General features: G+C 57.9%; 3 protein-coding genes across 3 annotated transcripts; 2 read left to right on the top strand and 1 right to left on the bottom strand.

The window, feature by feature from the left end:
- Nucleotides 1-3,527: 3,527 nt before the first annotated feature.
- On the top strand, nucleotides 3,528-8,256 carry THITE_2110199 (uncharacterized protein). Its single transcript, XM_003650539.1, has 3 exons — nucleotides 3,528-3,770; nucleotides 3,873-7,199; nucleotides 7,267-8,256. The coding sequence occupies exons 1-3, from the start codon at nucleotides 3,709-3,711 to the stop codon at nucleotides 8,162-8,164; spliced, it is 4,287 nt and encodes a 1,428-aa protein (XP_003650587.1). The 5' UTR covers nucleotides 3,528-3,708; the 3' UTR covers nucleotides 8,165-8,256.
- A 2,051-nt stretch (nucleotides 8,257-10,307) lies between these two features.
- THITE_74295 (SIR2-like protein) lies at nucleotides 10,308-12,689 on the top strand. The gene is made up of 2 exons (XM_003650538.1): nucleotides 10,308-10,602; nucleotides 10,709-12,689. Exons 1-2 carry the CDS (start codon nucleotides 10,323-10,325, stop codon nucleotides 12,115-12,117), a joined length of 1,689 nt encoding a protein of 562 aa, XP_003650586.1. The 5' UTR covers nucleotides 10,308-10,322; the 3' UTR covers nucleotides 12,118-12,689.
- A 1,421-nt stretch (nucleotides 12,690-14,110) lies between these two features.
- THITE_2060904 (uncharacterized protein) lies at nucleotides 14,111-16,450 on the bottom strand (the record flags this gene model as incomplete). The annotated part of the gene is made up of 3 exons (XM_003650537.1): nucleotides 15,592-16,450; nucleotides 14,711-15,548; nucleotides 14,111-14,654 (listed from the first exon to the last, which is right to left on the bottom strand). Coding segments are annotated over exons 1-3 (1,998 nt in total), but the record flags the coding sequence as incomplete, so codon positions are not given.
- Between the last annotated feature and the right edge of the window lie 87 nt (nucleotides 16,451-16,537).

The following is a 16,537-nucleotide window of genomic DNA, read 5'->3' as shown; positions in this document are numbered from 1 at the left end:
GTCTGTTGAGCACGCATACCGACGGTTCCGTGTGATAAAGAGAGTCTTGGTCACCGTCCGTAAGACTCGGTCTCCAGCCAAGCGGGCTGCCACCCGCGGCATGGCGGAGAGAAACGGTGGCCGGCCAACGTGGCAGACGATCTCTCGAGCTTCAGCCTTGGGAAGGGCAGATTCGGTCTCGACTCTCCTCTCCGGAGCACTGCCCTCTTGCCAATGTCTTGGGAACGGTCCATCCCAAGAACTCGCCGTCATTCTTTCAAGCGACTCAACGTTATCAAATATTGCGCCGTTCATAGCATAGACCCGTGGGTCATTCCATGCACTGTCATTGCTGGATTAACAGTTTCACGCAGTCTTGGTATAAGACAAATCCGGTGCCACAAGTCTGGCGCCAAGATACAATGCTGCCCGGAGAATTGGACCCGAGGCATCCGCAATGGAATGCGTTCTGCACTGCCTCACTCGGCAGCGGGGAAGTGGAAGGATACGCAACCGAGGAGAGGGGTTGACAAAGAATTTGTGTTTTCTTTTCATTCGACCTCGGGAAACTTTGAATCTTCAGAGTCCTCCTGCTCTGGACTTGACCCCGCCGCAACAGTCGAGATGTGGCGCCCTAACAGAGCCCCCCCTCACCGGCCCCCCCTTTTGTTTTGGTAAACCTTTTGTTTTGGTAAACCGGCCCAGGCTGGCATGGCTCATCTCCCGCGACTGATTAGCGGAAGACGACTTCTGATAGCAGGTCTCGTGGTGCATATTCAAACATGAGACCTGATGGAGAAATGGCCAGAGAATGATGCGCTGGGACACCTCATGATCCTCTTGCCCTCCTCCGTCTTGCACGCTGGTGACCTGCCGTTTCTGGAAGTGGGGAGACCGACGGGACATCGTGCTGACTGGGCTGCGAGCCAACCTTACTCGCGCGCAAAGCAGTGCCATGTCAGAGCAAAGAATGCCTGACAAGTACAGAAGTAGAGATATCTCGGTTGGATCTTGAAACCTGCCGAACCCCCCTTGCGGCAAAAGGCAGTTGTTCCAAGCCTGCCGGAAGGCTTAGGCACGTAACACCACTCCGCCTCGCCATCGGCAAAGGCGGAATCAGCCTAGACCAAACTGGTTGCAGAGAGTCCTGTATGTTGTGATATCCTGGGCGACGTAGTCAACATAGAAGGGCCACTTGGCTCCTGATGTTGGAGCACCGACCTCAAGATGGTGGATCGGGAGAGGCGGAACAACGAATGGCATCATACACAGCATTTCGAGAGCAGTCACGCTACTTTTGCTGCACGGGATCTCCTCTTTCTGTTTGGCGGCTATCGGACATTGGCAGTAAGCTCAGCCACCGGAGCGCTCTGAGGCGGCGTTTCGCCGGTTCAACGTGGCCGAGAGCCGGCGTGCTGGACGAAACACGGCATATGCGCTGGGAATCGGAAGGGAGTACGGATGTGAGTCGCATGCGTCTCGGCGGCGGCGAAGCGATGTTCCATCTTCCCGAATCTCCAGGCTTGGGACTTGCCGTCCGAGCCTCCGAACAAGCTGCTGCGCAAGCGGCATTGCTCCAAAATGTTGAGGAATGCAGAACCAATCAATGGGAGGCGATCAAGGTCCTCCACAAAGCGCTTGAAACGTCGAGATCCTTGGACGAACCGACGAGCCAAGACTTTGGACGGCCGAGCGCAGCGGCAAAACCACCTGCACCGAGCGGCAAAACCAACCGAACAGGTCTGTCATACCTATGCTGCGCCCCATTTACGCGCCTGAACTATCCCGTCTCATGCCAGATCTCCCGTGCCGCTTTTTTGTATCCGTGTGGAAGGTATTCATATGTACAGTGAACAGCGACGGCTGCGAGCTCGAGTACCTGCTGTGGTATACGGTGTATTGTATGTGTGTGATGGCTGTCTTGATCACTGCGCTTGACATACCTAAGGTACCGCGGACACAAGATTTCGTACTCCGTCCTCCGCGCTGGGTGTCATGAGGCGCTGTTTGGCACAACAGTTGATGAGCAACGTCATCGAAGCTCAAGGCTAGAAATGATAGTGTATACTGTGTCGGCATGTCTCTTGTGTTGATGTCCAGAAGCATGATCCTAGGTGACGAACTTGTCGGCACATGATTGCTTGCTTATGGTCTACAGTATTGCTAGATGACGGAAGTATCCGTAACGTGAGATGCCCACCCTCGAGGTTTTACACTAATACCGACCCATTTCCGCCAATTTCCCTATCTGTTTGACAACTAACCGATACGGCAGGTAGTAACAACCTGACCCGCAGGTCCAGAACGCATCCGTATTGAAGATTGTGAATTTGAGATGGAGAGGACCCAGACAGGCCCAGAGCCTGTGTGGAACTGGAGCACGGCACAGTACACTTAAATTCTTGAGGCTGCAGTGAATTTGAGCAGCGAGCAGCTTCTCAGACCTGGCTGTTGCGTATCTTCTCCAGATATCCACGTTGCGTTGAATCTGGCGATGCTGCTTGCGAGATCGTTGTGAGGCACCCGGACACTGTGCCAAGAAGTAAGCGCTCAAACAGATCTCCAGCGGCACCTGTGGCATTGCGGCCCAGCAATTCAAGCGAGTGGATATCGACAGGGATCCAGATCGACTTATGTAATTACACAGTACAGATTACACAGAGGTTCCGCCCTGCTCACCTGGCGCTACTTCATGTCAAGAAATGGAGTTCGGAAGTACATCTACACACCTGGGCGGCATTGGCCAAATGGCTTCTGCTATACTAGTGCCAAGAGGTGTACAATAATGGCCGGAGCTGTCCACAGGCGGCCCGGGGGATCTGATGAAGGCGACCTCTCTACCAGCTTGTGAGAGAGTGAGGGACTTTTGTTTGTTGTGTACATCAGTTAGTTAGAGTGTACGGAATACACTACTGCAGTTTCTGGAACGAGACCAGGATTGGCGGAGAGCTCCCGCACCTTGTGCAGCGGGCCACGTTCCAGGATAAGAAATCCCGGTCCTGCTCTGATTGGCTTGGCGTTGCACAGCCTCGCCCGGTTATCTTGGCAGGCTGGGGCCGCCCAAAAAAGCATGAGAAAACAACAGGGGCGTTCACACTCGCGCTGCTTGGCGAATTAACCATTGCCCCCGACCATCATCATTGCCTGTTTCTCTCCGGGAGAGCTCCTCCTCTGGCTTGCTCTGCCTGGTTTGGCGCTGCTTCGATTCATCATTGCGAGTGTCACAGATGGCAGTGATGCGACTTGGCGGAGACCAGTCTTAGTACGCTCCCTTGCAGCAGCAGCACGCATCCCAAACCTGCTGCATTCCTGCTCCATCACTTCCCGAAGCTGCACTTTTTGCCCATTCTGCTTCTGCCGGCCCATTACAGCACCTGACTGTGCATTTGAAAGGCATCCACTCCCTACCTGACCTGTGCCTTCATTTTCGACGCACTCTTCACCCTCGGTTGAATCGCCAGTTTTTCGATTCTCGGCCGCACAGCAAGACTGGGCAGCCCAATGCACTCGGGATCGTGTCAGCGCTGAGCCAACCGTTGGGTGGCTGGACAAGGCAGAAAACCCATACAAGGAGCGCGACTGTGCTCACCTGCCTGCTTCGACCTGTGGAATCCACTGCCAACACGCCTTGCCACGCGTGAGGTCGCCCGCACAGCGTTGCTCACTGCCCCCTCGCCTCCGAGGGCTGCGCCGCGTCGCTGACGTCCGCGGCTCCCCTCCCCAGCTGCAATGGCCGGATCCGACATGGACCCTGCCGATGGCGGCTCGCCTCCCGCTCGCAGGCAGAGAGCGTATGTAACCTCCCTGGCCCCCACCGCTGCTGCTGCTGGCCCTGTTGCACGTATTATTTTTGCGGTCGCTGCTGCTAACTGAACGCTGACCATGTCTGGCAGTCCGACCATCACCATTGACACAACCGCCGTGAATCCCGGCTCTGCAGCGGCCCCGGATGTCGAGAGTGGCCCACCTGCCGTGTCCAGTTCCCCGGTCTCCATGGCAAGCCCCATGGAACCCCCACCATCAAGCTCCCACAAGCGCAGTCCTTCTCAAACAGGACCCGAAGGACAAGCCGGCCGAACCTCTGAATCCAAGGACAGCCGGCCGACCAGTCCGCACAATGTCTCGCACCCTCTCTCGTTCCGCGGTCCCAGCCAGGGCTTCCTCGCCGTGCCCAACACGCAGCGCTCGCGCCAGAACTCGCTTAACTCGACAGACGACGCCCGCTCCATAACGTCCTCCCAAGGAGACACCGTGGTGGCTGCCTCATCTTCCGGCGAGAAGAGCGGTCTTGCGTCCAGCGCCCGGTCGGACAATGATCAAGTCATGAACGATCCGAATGCCCTCAAGCCGGATCAAGGGAGGGAAGCGGATTTCAAGGTCGAGGACAACCCGTTCGCCTTCAGCCCGGGCATGCTGAGCAAGATGTTCGACCCCAAAAGCCTATCGGCCTTTTACAAGCTTGGCGGCCTCGCTGGGATCGAAAAGGGGTTGCGAACCAACCGACACACGGGCTTGAGCGTGGACGAAACCGCCCTGCATGGTTCCGTTTCCTTCGAGGACGCCACCTCTCGCGCCTCGGACAAGGCCCTGACGGAAGGCCTTGGCATTGTCGCACCCGATAGTCCTACGGCGGGTCCAACAAGGCGCGACTCGGCGAACGACGCCTTTTCCTCCAGAAAACGCGTCTTTGGGGATAATAGGTTGCCCGAGAAGAAGGGAAAGAGCCTTCTCCAGCTCATGTGGATCACATATAACGACAAGGTGCTGATCCTGTTGTCCATCGCTGCCGTCGTCTCCCTTGCCGTCGGCCTTTACCAGACATTTGGCCAGGAACACGACCCCAGCAACCCGGCCGTCGAATGGGTCGAAGGAGTGGCCATCGTCGTGGCCATCGCGATTGTGGTTTTGGTCGGGTCTCTCAACGATTACCAGAAGGAGCGACAGTTCGCCAAGCTGAACAAGAAGAAGCAGGATCGGCTGGTCAAGGCGATCCGGTCGGGGAAGACGGTTGAGATGTCGGTCTTCGATATTCTGGCTGGTGATGTGCTGCTGCTCGAGCCTGGCGACATGGTCCCCGTTGATGGTATCCTCATCCAGGGCTTCAGCGTCAAGTGCGACGAGTCTCAGGCGACCGGCGAGTCGGACATCATCCGCAAGAAGCCCGCGGACGAGGTCTTTGCGGCCATCGAAAACCACGAGAACCTCAAGAAGATGGATCCCTTCATCCAATCCGGTTCCCGTGTCATGGAGGGTGCAGGGACTTTCCTGGTCACCTCGACCGGCGTGCACTCGAGCTACGGCAAGACCATGATGTCCCTGAACGAGGACCCCGAAATCACCCCGCTGCAGTCCAAGCTGAATGTCATTGCCGAATTCATCGCGAAGCTTGGTGGCGCCGTCGCCCTGCTTCTCTTCCTCGTCCTCTTCATCATCTTCCTCGTTCGGCTCCCGCGTCAGTACTCGAGCTACACGCCCGCGGAGAAAGGACAGCGCTTCATCGAGATCTTCATTGTCGTCGTCACCATCGTGGTGGTTGCTATCCCCGAAGGCCTTCCGCTCGCTGTCACGCTTGCGCTCGCCTTCGCCACGACACGGATGATCAAGGACAACAACCTGGTGCGGCACCTGAAGGCCTGCGAAGTCATGGGCAATGCGACGACCATCTGTTCGGACAAGACCGGTACTCTGACCCAGAATAAGATGCAAGTGGTGGCGGGCACGATCGGCACCACCCACCGGTTCGGCGCCACAGCCGCGCCAGAGGATCAGGGGCCTTCGGACAAGGACGTGACGTTTCAGGAACTGGCCTCGACACTCAGCGCTGAGGTGAAGGGCCTGGTGCTGAAGTCCATCGCGTTGAATTCAACGGCATTTGAGGGTGAAAATAACGGGGAGCAAACATTCGTCGGCTCCAAGACGGAAACTGCGCTGCTCACTCTGGCACGGCAACACCTGGCCATGGGTCCCGTCAGCGAGGAGAGAGCCAACGCAAAGATCCTGCACTTGATCCCCTTCGACTCTGGACGCAAGTGTATGGGCGTCGCCGTCCAACTGGAAAATGGCAAGGCGCGCCTGTATGTCAAGGGAGCGTCCGAGATCATGCTGGAGAAATGCACCCAGATCCTGCGCGATCCCTCCTCCGGCCTGGCGTCTGCCACCCTTACCGAGGACAACCGTCACACCATCAAGAAGCTGATTGAGATTTATGCACGGAACTCGCTGCGCACAATTGGACTGATCTATCGCGACTTCGACCGGTGGCCGCCCCGAGTCTCGCGCCGTATCGATGCGGAGAAGGACGAGATTGTCTTCGAGGACATCTGCCGGAACATGATCTTTATCGGCATGGTTGGCATCAAGGACCCCTTGCGTCCTGGTGTGCGCGAGGCCGTGAAACTTTGCCAAAAAGCTGGTGTCGTGGTCCGCATGGTTACCGGAGACAACCGGCTGACGGCCGAAGCTATCGCTCGAGACTGCGGGATCCTCCAGCCCAACAGCGTCGTTCTCGAAGGTCCCGAGTTCCGGAACATGACCCCAGCTCAGCAGGAAGACATCATCCCCCGCCTGCACGTCTTGGCGCGGTCCAGCCCCGAAGACAAGCGCATCCTGGTGAAGCGCCTCAAGGACAAGGGCGAGACGGTGGCCGTCACGGGAGATGGCACCAACGATGCGCCCGCCCTGAAGATGGCCGACATCGGCTTCTCGATGGGCATTGCCGGAACCGAAGTTGCCAAGGAGGCCTCGGCCATCATCCTCATGGACGACAACTTCAATTCGATCGTCAAGGCGCTAAAATGGGGCCGCGCCGTCAACGACGCGGTCAAGCGCTTCCTCCAGTTCCAGCTCACTGTCAACATCACGGCCGTTGCCCTGACCTTCATCTCGGCCGTCCAGAGCGTAGACCAGACGTCCGTGCTGACCGCGGTCCAGTTGCTCTGGGTGAACCTCATCATGGATACGCTTGCCGCGTTGGCCCTTGCCACGGACCCGCCACATGACAGCGTGTTGGATCGCAAGCCCGAGCGCAAAGGATCCTCGATCATCTCGACGACCATGTGGAAGATGATTCTCGGCCAGGCGGTGTATCAGTTGTTGATCACGCTGTTGATTTACTTCGGCGGCGTCGGCGTCCTTCCGGGCCCTGACAACATGTCGGATGACCAGATCCACACGCTAGTCTTCAATACGTTCGTCTGGATGCAGATCTTCAACCAGTGGAAGTAAGTAGAAGTAGTCTGGGATCAGTTGCCTCACCGGAATAATCGGCTCGCTAACTCTTTCCGACAGCAACCGGCGCTTGGATAACAACCTCAACATCTTCGAAGGCATGCTGAAGAACCCCTACTTCATAGGCATCAGCGCCATCATGTGCGGAGGCCAAGTCTTGATCGTCATGTTCGGCGGACAAGCCTTCCGGATCGCGGAGGAAGGCCAGTGGCCGGTGATGTGGGGCATCGCCGTCGTGTTGGGCGTCCTCTCGATCCCGGTCGGTGTCATGATCCGGCTCATCCCCGACGAGCTGATCGAGAGCTTGATTCCCGAGTCTTTCAAGCGCAAGGGCCATCCTAAGGTGCCAGGCGTCACCGTGTCGGATGACGACGAGCGCTTCAACGCCTACCCCGAGCCGCTTGCCGACGTCAGGGACGAACTGGCCTGGCTCAAGCGCATCAAGGGCGGGCGCCTTAATAACCTCAAGTTTGCTATGCGGCACCCGCGCGAGACGTTCCTGCCTCGGAGGAGCCCTGCGCCCAGCCGCGACCATTCGCGATCAAATTCGTTTCACCGGTTGCCGCAGACGCCCACGCGCCAGGACAGCATCGGCTCCGTCGCACCGACCCCCGACTCTCGGCGGCGCAGCAGGAGCATGCGCTCCCGGTCGAACAGCGCTCTTGGTGCCGCGACCGTCATGACGGGCATCGTGGCCGGCAGTATCGGTGCCGGGTGGTCGCCGATCGATCGGCGCGGGGAGTCCGAGTTTGGGCAGTTCCCTCGACCCGCTCCCCTGGAAAGGAGTCAGTCGCAGCCGCCGGCCAGCCAGTCAGTGTTTGGCGGACAGGCCCTCACGGCTGAACCGCAGGAGATCGGCGACGGGCCTGCGCCTGCGCCCGTCCAGGACGTCCCCATCCTCAGCATACCCAAGCCGCCGAAGTCGCCTTCCACGCCGAAAGCGGGCGAGGGCGAGTGAAGGGTGATGGAAGGAACGGGACACTAAGCGCGAATACTGGGAGCCATTGGCGATGAGTAATCCCCCGCGGACTCGCCATATAACGGAGTCTTTGAATAGAGTCGTCCCCCCGCGGGACGGATCGAACCGGATCACGCCCGCTTTGCCGCGACTGGAGGAGCGCTAATAGCTGAGTCATGGGTTAATGGGGTCATTTGAGCCCCTATCTGTCGCTCCGCGGGCATCGGTCCGGGAGATGCCGATTCCTGCACAGTTGCTGTTCATATGTAAACCATTGTATGTAGGGAAGAGGGCGAGGCGCAAAAATCAAGGAGTTGGCGGCATTCTCTTGGCGTTTTCTTTGTTTTGTTTTCTCTACTGTTTTCTAATCGACACTGGTGAAGGGATATCTGGGAGACGGGGAGGCGTCTGGCGAGCTAGAGAGCGGGTGTCATCTGATCATGTGTGGCATTTTTCATTTGTATTTTCCCTGAGATCAGTCACCATGCCGCGAGCGGCTGGGCACACTTTCGCTGCAAAAAGCTTTCCTTCTTTTTCCTTTACTCTTCCATTCGCTGCATATGGGTAAGGTATTGATACATATTTAAACTGCCTATGGCTCTCGCGCTTGGCTGTGTACATACATACAGTACGGAGGACTGGGGTGCCTCGGGTGAGTGCCTTGCTATTCTTTTTTGTTGAAAAGAAAGTAGTGAGCTGAACGCTCGCTATCTATTGTATCTGTCTTGTTCTGATCCCGTTCAGTCAGGTGTGCGTTGTGCAACTGGTTGGGCTTGACATTGTGCGACGGGTTGGTTTTGAACGTTTCGGATAGTTGCCTGGCAATGAACCAACTCGTCTAAGACCTTTGCAAATGCATACCTAAGTACCTTATGTACTGTACTGTACATACACCTTGCGGAGTTCGGGGAAGGAAAGGAGGGGAGGATTACCTACATGCATCTTTACCCCTACACATCTAAGAATAACTCGTGCGCCGCAACGTTGAGGCATCACGGCGGTTGCAGGGGCCTAGCAAGAGTCAACTCAGGAGTTGGGCGCTAACTCTATAACCCACCTGAAGTTACCTCGCGTTACTGTGCAGTTGCAAGGGAGCGGTCAGCCATCCTGCACTGGTCGTGGTTCGCTGATTTTACTGTGTGTAGCTAAAGAGACTGTTTGTTTCTCTCTTGGAGTTTGACCTCGAAAACGCACGATGCTGACAGTCGGACTCGCTGCGGCTTTTCTTGACATTGTGCATTCGAGTACGGGCGGTCTCGCTCTCCGACTTGGCAGAGCAACCTGGAAGCCACCCTTCCTGTATCGAGGGGCTCGTAGCACTCCTCGGTTTGGGCATTGGATGTCACAGTTAGCCGTTAGTTACGAAGCAGGTTATTTTGTGCTGCAGGCACTGTGGTGGAACAAGCAGGATTCCTCGGCGGCCTCTGCTGAGTGATGGGCTGAGTGATGGTATTGCTGATGCTTTGGAAACTGTTTGTACGAATAGTCAGGTTGAGCAGGTAACACCAAACAGATAGTTACTGCGTGTTGTTATCGCTCGCGGCCTCGGCCCACTCATCTCTTGTCGGCGCCCCCCCGGTTTCGTCTCTCCCTTCCTTAGGTCGTTTCGCATCCGTTCTTCTTCCACGGGTCAACGGGGGCGCAAAGTCCAAAACAGCAAAAAGAAGAACACAACTTAAGCTTGTTTTCAACGTCGAAGGCTTCCCTCCACCGGCCCTGTCAATCCCGAGATCCTCCCGGTGTTTGGTCATTCCCGACGTGCAGCGTGTCGTCTTTCCGCTCGCTCAGCCGTTTCCGGGACCTTGTTGCTCACTCAGACCACTGTTCACTCGGGTGCATGAAATTGCCACTCTCTCTCACTCGCCAAGCCACTCACTCTGCGTCTCACGAGTCATCTCTCAACTTCGCAGTCGACAGCCGAACTTTTCCTCGCTTCGCACCGTGGTAGACTGCGTGCATTTCGGTTGCCTGCGTGGTGTTAGTTAATCCTGTCTTTCATTGGCGCGTCCTCGCTGCCCTCTTTCCCTTTCTTCACTTTCTCGGCAAATCCGCTCCAACGGGAGGAAACACTCACTGCGCCCTGACACGAAACACACAACAATTAATTACACGGCGACATCATCACCCTTCCCAGCACACACAACAAAAAGAGCATCTAATGGACTCTTCGCGTCGCGCCCAGGGCAAGAATGGCTCAACCAACGGCGCCCCGGCCACCAGGAAGCCCAGCACCCGTGTAAAGAATGTCGTGGACTACGACGAGAAGCGCCACTTTGCCGAACTCACCGAGGAGGTTGATGCTCAACCCGAGCCCGTTCCCAATCCGGGCCTGAGTGAGCTCGAGGAGCGCGTCAACGACCTTAGCGAGTCGTGGGAGACCGAGTCTCTTTTTCAGGATGCTTTGGAGGATCTGGCCGAGGACAGGTTCTTTACCGACGGTAGGTTCTTTTCTCAGGCCGTCATCGGTGTAGAGCGAGATTCGTTCTGTCTCTTGCCCAGCAATGACAACAACAACAACAAGCATCACACTGACTTGGCTCGCAGACCCCGAGGCATGCACCCCTGAAGAGGCCACCAACTTCCGCCAGATGTTGCGCTCCGTTGGCCCCACCGTTTTCTGCGAGCGGACCATCGGCTCCGGCCTCATCACGGCCAAGAAGCTGCTCACTGCCTTCGGCATCCGTCCGCCCGCCTTCCTCGAGGGTGCCGACGACGAGGCCTACTACTCGCTGTTGAGCCTCGCCCTCAGCCGGGAGCTCTCCAAGCGGGCCAAGCTGGTGCAGTACAACACCGTCGACGACGCCGTCGAGCTCCTCAAGAAGTCCAACAACATCATCGTCCTCACCGGCGCCGGCATCTCCACCTCGCTCGGCATCCCGGACTTCCGCTCCAAGGGCACCGGCCTCTACTCCAAGCTCGAGCACCTCGGCCTGAACGACCCGCAAGAGGTCTTCGACATCAACGTCTTCCGCCAGGACCCCTCCATCTTCTACTCGGTCGCGCGCGACATCCTGCCCAGCCAGGAGCGCTTCTCCCCCACGCACGCCTTCATCGCCCTGCTGCAGGAGAAGGGCAAGCTCCTGACCAACTACTCGCAGAACATCGACAACCTCGAGGCCAAGGCCGGCATCAAGCCTGAAAAGCTGATTCAGTGCCACGGCTCGTTCGCGACCGCCTCCTGCGTGAAGTGTGGCCACAAGGTCCCCGGCGAGACAATCTTCCCGGAGATCAAGGCCGGCAAGATCCCGCGCTGCCGCCGCTGCGCCCAGGGCAACCGCACGACCGCCAACAGCAGCGGCAGCAGCGCCAACGGCGGGCGCAAGCGCAAGGTGCACCGCGACGGCACCGAGAAGCGGATCCGGCGGCGGCCGGGCGACTACGACAGCAACTCGGACTCGGAGTTCGACCACGCGGCGCCCGTCATCACGGGCGCCTGCGGCGTCATGAAGCCCGACATCACCTTCTTCGGCGAGCCGCTGCCGGACGAGTTCGCGCGCCGGCTGACCGAGCACGACCGCGACCGCGTCGACCTGGTCGTCGTCATCGGCACCAGCCTCAAGGTCGCGCCCGTGTCCGAGGTCGTCCCCTTCCTGCCGCCCCACGTGCCGCAGATCTACGTCAGCCGCACCCCCGTCTCGCACGTCAACTTCGACATCGACCTGCTCGGCGACTGCGACGTCGTCGTCGCCGAGCTCTGCCGCCGCGCCGGCTGGGACCTGCGCCACGAGATGGTCCCCGACGGCCAGGTCGTCAGCATCACCCCCGCTGACGGCTTCAGCAGCCGCCATGTCTTCACCCAGGTCAGCCCGCCCGTGGTGAAGGCGGAGCCACCGCCGGCGGCGGCTTCTCCAGAGGGGGAGGAGGAGAAGGGCGGGAAGGCTAGTGAGGGGGATGGTGAGGAGGGGGAGAAGCAGAAGAGGGAAGGCAGGAGGGGCGAGAGGAGGAGGGCGTGATCGCCCACAGCTTTTGCTTGTCCGTTGTGTTGGACCTGGTGTTGCCTTTTTTCCCTCCCATTGTTTCGCCCTTTTTCCTGTTTTCCTGTTTCGCTCCCCCGAGATGTGCATGATACCCTGTGTTTTTGTCTTCTCCATTTTTCCTATCTGTCCAATTCAAGTTCTTTTCATCTCGGCTTTCTCCTCCACCAGCCTCCTTCAAGACTACCTTTCCAACTCTTTCAACCCCGGGCAAGAAGGCCGTCTGCCCACGGCAAAAGAGTCCCGGATTGCTTGCCATGTTGGGCCTGACTCTGTTCTGTTTTATCTTTTCCCTCCCTTGTGGGAGAACCTGCCCGTTCCACTGTTCCGGGAGAGTACTTTTGCGACTGCGTTGAGCACAGGATTGGCGCTGGGACTATCTCATGGCCGGCCGTTGACGGGTGATAATTTATCAGGCTCAGCTCGCAGGGAGTTGACACTTTTAATCAAAACTGGCTGTAAACGAACCAGGCAATTATACTTAGCGGGTGGGCTAGTTGGAGGAGGGTATGTTTACAATGTGTGAACCGAGCAAAGATGTTTTTCTCTGATGTCTCAATTGCGCCGTGACTGTGACTTTATGGGCCTTTCTTGTGTGGAGGTGAGTTGTCTCTTGCGTTGGGGATAGCTCGATGCAATCCATAGCCATTCAAGTCACTTCAGATGTTACCAAGGCACGCCATGCATTCATTCGTTCATTCATTACATCCCTCATCCACCCCTCGTATCTATCTACCAGCGTACACGTCTCTACATATGCTTTGCCAGTATTCCGTACATCAACCGTTCCCAGCCAGCTAGCTCTGCCGGCAGCCCAACCACAGCCGACACAGCCCAACACTTCCACAACGCACGCACCTACAAAAGGCTTTCGTACTTATCCAACCCCGTCTTCTGCCCTTGGCCCTGGCCCTGCCCTTGCCCTGACACCTGTCCCTGGAGTGATTGCAGCTGTCCCATCCCTCCCATGCCAGCCATGCCCATGCCCATCAGAGAATTCATGCTCGGCCCGTTGCCCATGCTCTTCATCGCCGCCATCCCCATGCCCATCGGCGTGCCAGAACCAGAGCCCGACCCGACACTAGAGAGCGAACCCATTTTATTTGCCGCCGCTGCCGCGCCCATGGAAGCCAGGCTGTTCATGCTGTTCATGCTGTTCATCGCCCCGAGGCCGGCGAACGCCGGGGCGGATGTCGTGGTCGTGGTTTGCGGCCGTGATATGTGCGTCTGTGTCTGGGATGCGCTGGGCGGTGGTGCAAGGCTGAAGCTTGAGAGGCTGGAAGTCGCTCCGGTACTGGGACCAGGCGGAGGAGGGAGGGAGAAGGAGGAAGTGGGTTTCTGGCTTGGTTGTTGCTGCTGTTGTAGTTGCGGCTGACCGAGAGAGAGCGAGCCGAAAGAGGAGCTTGGTGGTTGTTGCTGTTGCTGTGCGGCAGGCGGTGAAGACCACAAGTTGCTGCCGCTGTTGTTGTTGCTAGTGCTGCTGGCTGCTGGCGTCGCGGCGCCCCAGTTGATGGATGTCGTTTGAGTGGTCAGTGGCGGGGATGGAAAACTGCTCGGTTTGGTTGTTGGTTGCAACGGCTGTGAGAATTGCGTGGCTGTCGGCGTGATAGGTTGGAGGTTTGCGAGGTCCGGAGTTACAGACCGGAAGCCGGGCTGCTGGGCCTTGACCGCGCCGAACTGGTTGGCGGGCCCGGATGCTGGGGCTGCAGGAGGACTGGACCACGAGAAGGTGGCTGTTGGCGTCGATTTTCTAGTGCTCGAGGTCATGGATGTGCTTGACGCCATGCCGTCCAACCCCGAGTCTAATGGGTTGGCGGAAGCACCACCCGACCCGCCCTTGACGAGGCGCTCAAAATCTGTTTCGGTCGTCCCATTCGCATCGAAAGATGAGCCCGCGGTCGGTCCAAACGACATGAAGTCGTCTTTAACGGCGGACGAGCCGGCATTGCCACCCGTCAGTTCCTGCAATTTCCTGGTCTGTTCCTCTTCCACCCTGCTCGATAGGGACTTGATAAGTTCCATGAAGGCTTGGAACTGCTTGAGGTCCAGAAGCGGGCCTAAGCTCATGCTCCACAGCACGGGAAGAATTTCCAAGGCCACGAAATCCGCATCCGCCACCCCGCCGACGACCCGGAGAACGTTGAGCGCGGCCATCATGACGGCCGGCTCTTTGGTCTTGATCGCTTTGATCAGCGGTACGATCTTTTCTTGCATTGTGAACTTGTCCAAGGCGCTGGAAGAGGTCGCCTTCTTTTTCTGCGGCGCAAGCCCGTCCAGCCCGTCCTCACCACCCGGGTCGTTGGAACCCCCGCAGAGAGTTACGAAGGCTTGCAGGCCCCTGACCTTGATCGCAAGGCTGTTTGTCCTGCTGAAGATGGTCGCGATGACCGGAAACAGCTCGTTTTTGATGGTACTGAAGTCCAACTGAGGCAGCACAGATGGGAGGCTTCTTAGCGCGGCATCCACGAGTGAGGGTGTGGGGGACTCCAGGGCGTTAAAGACGATGGGCAGAATATCTAACAGCTGCGCATTAGCCATGAACTGGGATGACGCGCCATGCGCCTGTGCTTACCATCCTTGAACTCCTTGCCGGCGCAGTTATCCCCGATGATGGGCAGCTGCTCAATGACAACCATCAGGCCAGCATCGCGCGCAGGGTCCTTCTCTTGGGCCTGCTTGACATTGGTGACAAATATTTCTTTGAGACTAGGCCGCACTTTGCTACCGAAGGCCCTCCTCCCCGACGGCAGGAGCTCGATAATTTTGAAGACGTTATGAAGGATCAGGGAGATGAGCTCTTTATCCTTCAACTCGTCGAGCAGGGCAGGCAACAACTTCTTCTCCATCACCGACTTCGGGAACGACGGCAGCACTTTCATGAGGCCCCTGAGGAACTGTGATTTCTCGTTCGGCGTCTTCGCAGGAAACGCGTCTAGGAAGCGGATCGTGGACACGAGGATGTTGTTGAAGAACTCGCTCTGTTGAAACTCGGAGGCGGTCATCCGCTGGGCAGGCCTGCGCGTAATAAGCCTTGGGAGCACGTGGTTGGTGAGCTCCTTGGGCAACGGACGGGACGAGAGGAAGTTGTTGGACGAGGACGGGACGCTCTGTGAGGACTGGAAGACGCGCTGATAGGAAGACAGGCTGCCGCTGCACGAGAGCGGCGACTTGTGTGGGGAATTGTATAAGGAGATTATTAGCAATCCCAGGCTGAACATGTCGGCGGAAGCAGTCAAGTTATTGTCCAGGACGAAGTCGGGAGACGTGTAGTCAATATTCAACTGGACGGTTCGCGGTAAGTTGGGGTTGTGTCTGAGCACCTCGCGCAGGTTGATGGGCTGGATCGAGCTCTGGGCAGTGGAGGACTCCAGGGGGCTGCAGAAGGCCAGACCGCTAAGCTTCCAGTCCGACTATGACAGGTCAGTTCTGTCTTCGGGACATTGCCGATCTGACACGGCTGGGACCTGCCTTGGCGTTGATGAGAATAGCATCGGGCGTAAGGTTGCCGTGGACGAGCCCGGCGTTGTCGTGCATGAACTCGAGCGCCTTGCTGACCTGCAGCAAGCCCTTTTGTATCTCCAGCTCGTCGATCTCGAGCTCCCGTCTCCTGCGGTTGCCGTCGGCGTCCTCGGTCACGTACCGACTCGCCCGGCCGCCGACTCCTCCGCCTCGTTCCTGGTCATCCTTCTCCTGCAGGAGGCCCGAGAGCGACGCCGTTACAGCCTCGGCGATAAACTGCAGCCCGCCACCTCGCGTCTCCTCAACGGGTTCGACAACCTCGAGGATGCTGGGGTGCCGCAGCTTGGCGATGGCCGATGCCTCCTTCTTCAAGCGCTCGACGACCGCATCGGCTGCGCGCTTGAACTCGGCCGCCTCGGCACGGCTCAGACCGCTGCGGTGGGCATCGAGCGACTTCCTGTCGAAGACGAAGGCGGAACACTCCTTGCCCGTCTTCTTGTTCTTGGCCGGGTAGATCTTCCATGGGCCGGCGGTTGCCGTGAGGGTTGAGGAGACAGTGTAGTTGGCCGAGATGTTCGTGGCCGAGATGGACTTGAGCGCGTTGGCAAACATAGTGGTCGGCGGTCACCTGGCGATCATCGCGGGTTCGATGTCTTGGTTTACGTCGTGGTTTCGGAAGAAGTTTGTTGGCTCGTCGACTGCGCCCGTCGTCGTCAGCTTGGCCGGCTGCGCCTTTCGCCTGGCCTGGCCCGGGTCACGTTTAAGCTCAACGCCGTTGAGCTTTAACAGGTCGGACAGCGTGTGAATGGCATTTGACCACCAAGCCCTTCAATCGTGTGTGTGTGTGTGTGTGTGTGTGTGTGGTTTGTGTATGCGGCCAGCTTTGCTCAGATGTAATACCTGGCGTCTGGAACTTTTGGAGCTTGGCAGCATCTTGAAC

The sequence above is a fragment of the Thermothielavioides terrestris genome, chromosome 1 (genome assembly GCF_000226115.1).
Source record: "Thermothielavioides terrestris NRRL 8126 chromosome 1, complete sequence".
Taxonomy (NCBI): Eukaryota; Fungi; Ascomycota; class Sordariomycetes; order Sordariales; family Chaetomiaceae; genus Thermothielavioides; species Thermothielavioides terrestris.
The sequence above is the reverse complement of the archived record's forward strand: the minus strand, read 5'-3'. Positions and strand labels throughout refer to the sequence as shown.

Excerpts from the sequence above, each read along its gene's own strand:
- THITE_2110199 (XM_003650539.1), top strand. The coding sequence starts at position 3,709 with ATGGCCGGATCCGACATGGACCCTGCCGATGGCGGCTCGCCTCCCGCT. Across the intron at positions 3,771-3,872 it reads CCCGCTCGCAGGCAGAGAGC|TCCGACCATCACCATTGACA; the intron begins GTATGTAACCTC and ends CATGTCTGGCAG. Across the intron at positions 7,200-7,266 it reads CAGATCTTCAACCAGTGGAA|CAACCGGCGCTTGGATAACA; the intron begins GTAAGTAGAAGT and ends TCTTTCCGACAG.
- THITE_74295 (XM_003650538.1), top strand. The coding sequence starts at position 10,323 with ATGGACTCTTCGCGTCGCGCCCAGGGCAAGAATGGCTCAACCAACGGC. Across the intron at positions 10,603-10,708 it reads GGACAGGTTCTTTACCGACG|ACCCCGAGGCATGCACCCCT; the intron begins GTAGGTTCTTTT and ends CTTGGCTCGCAG.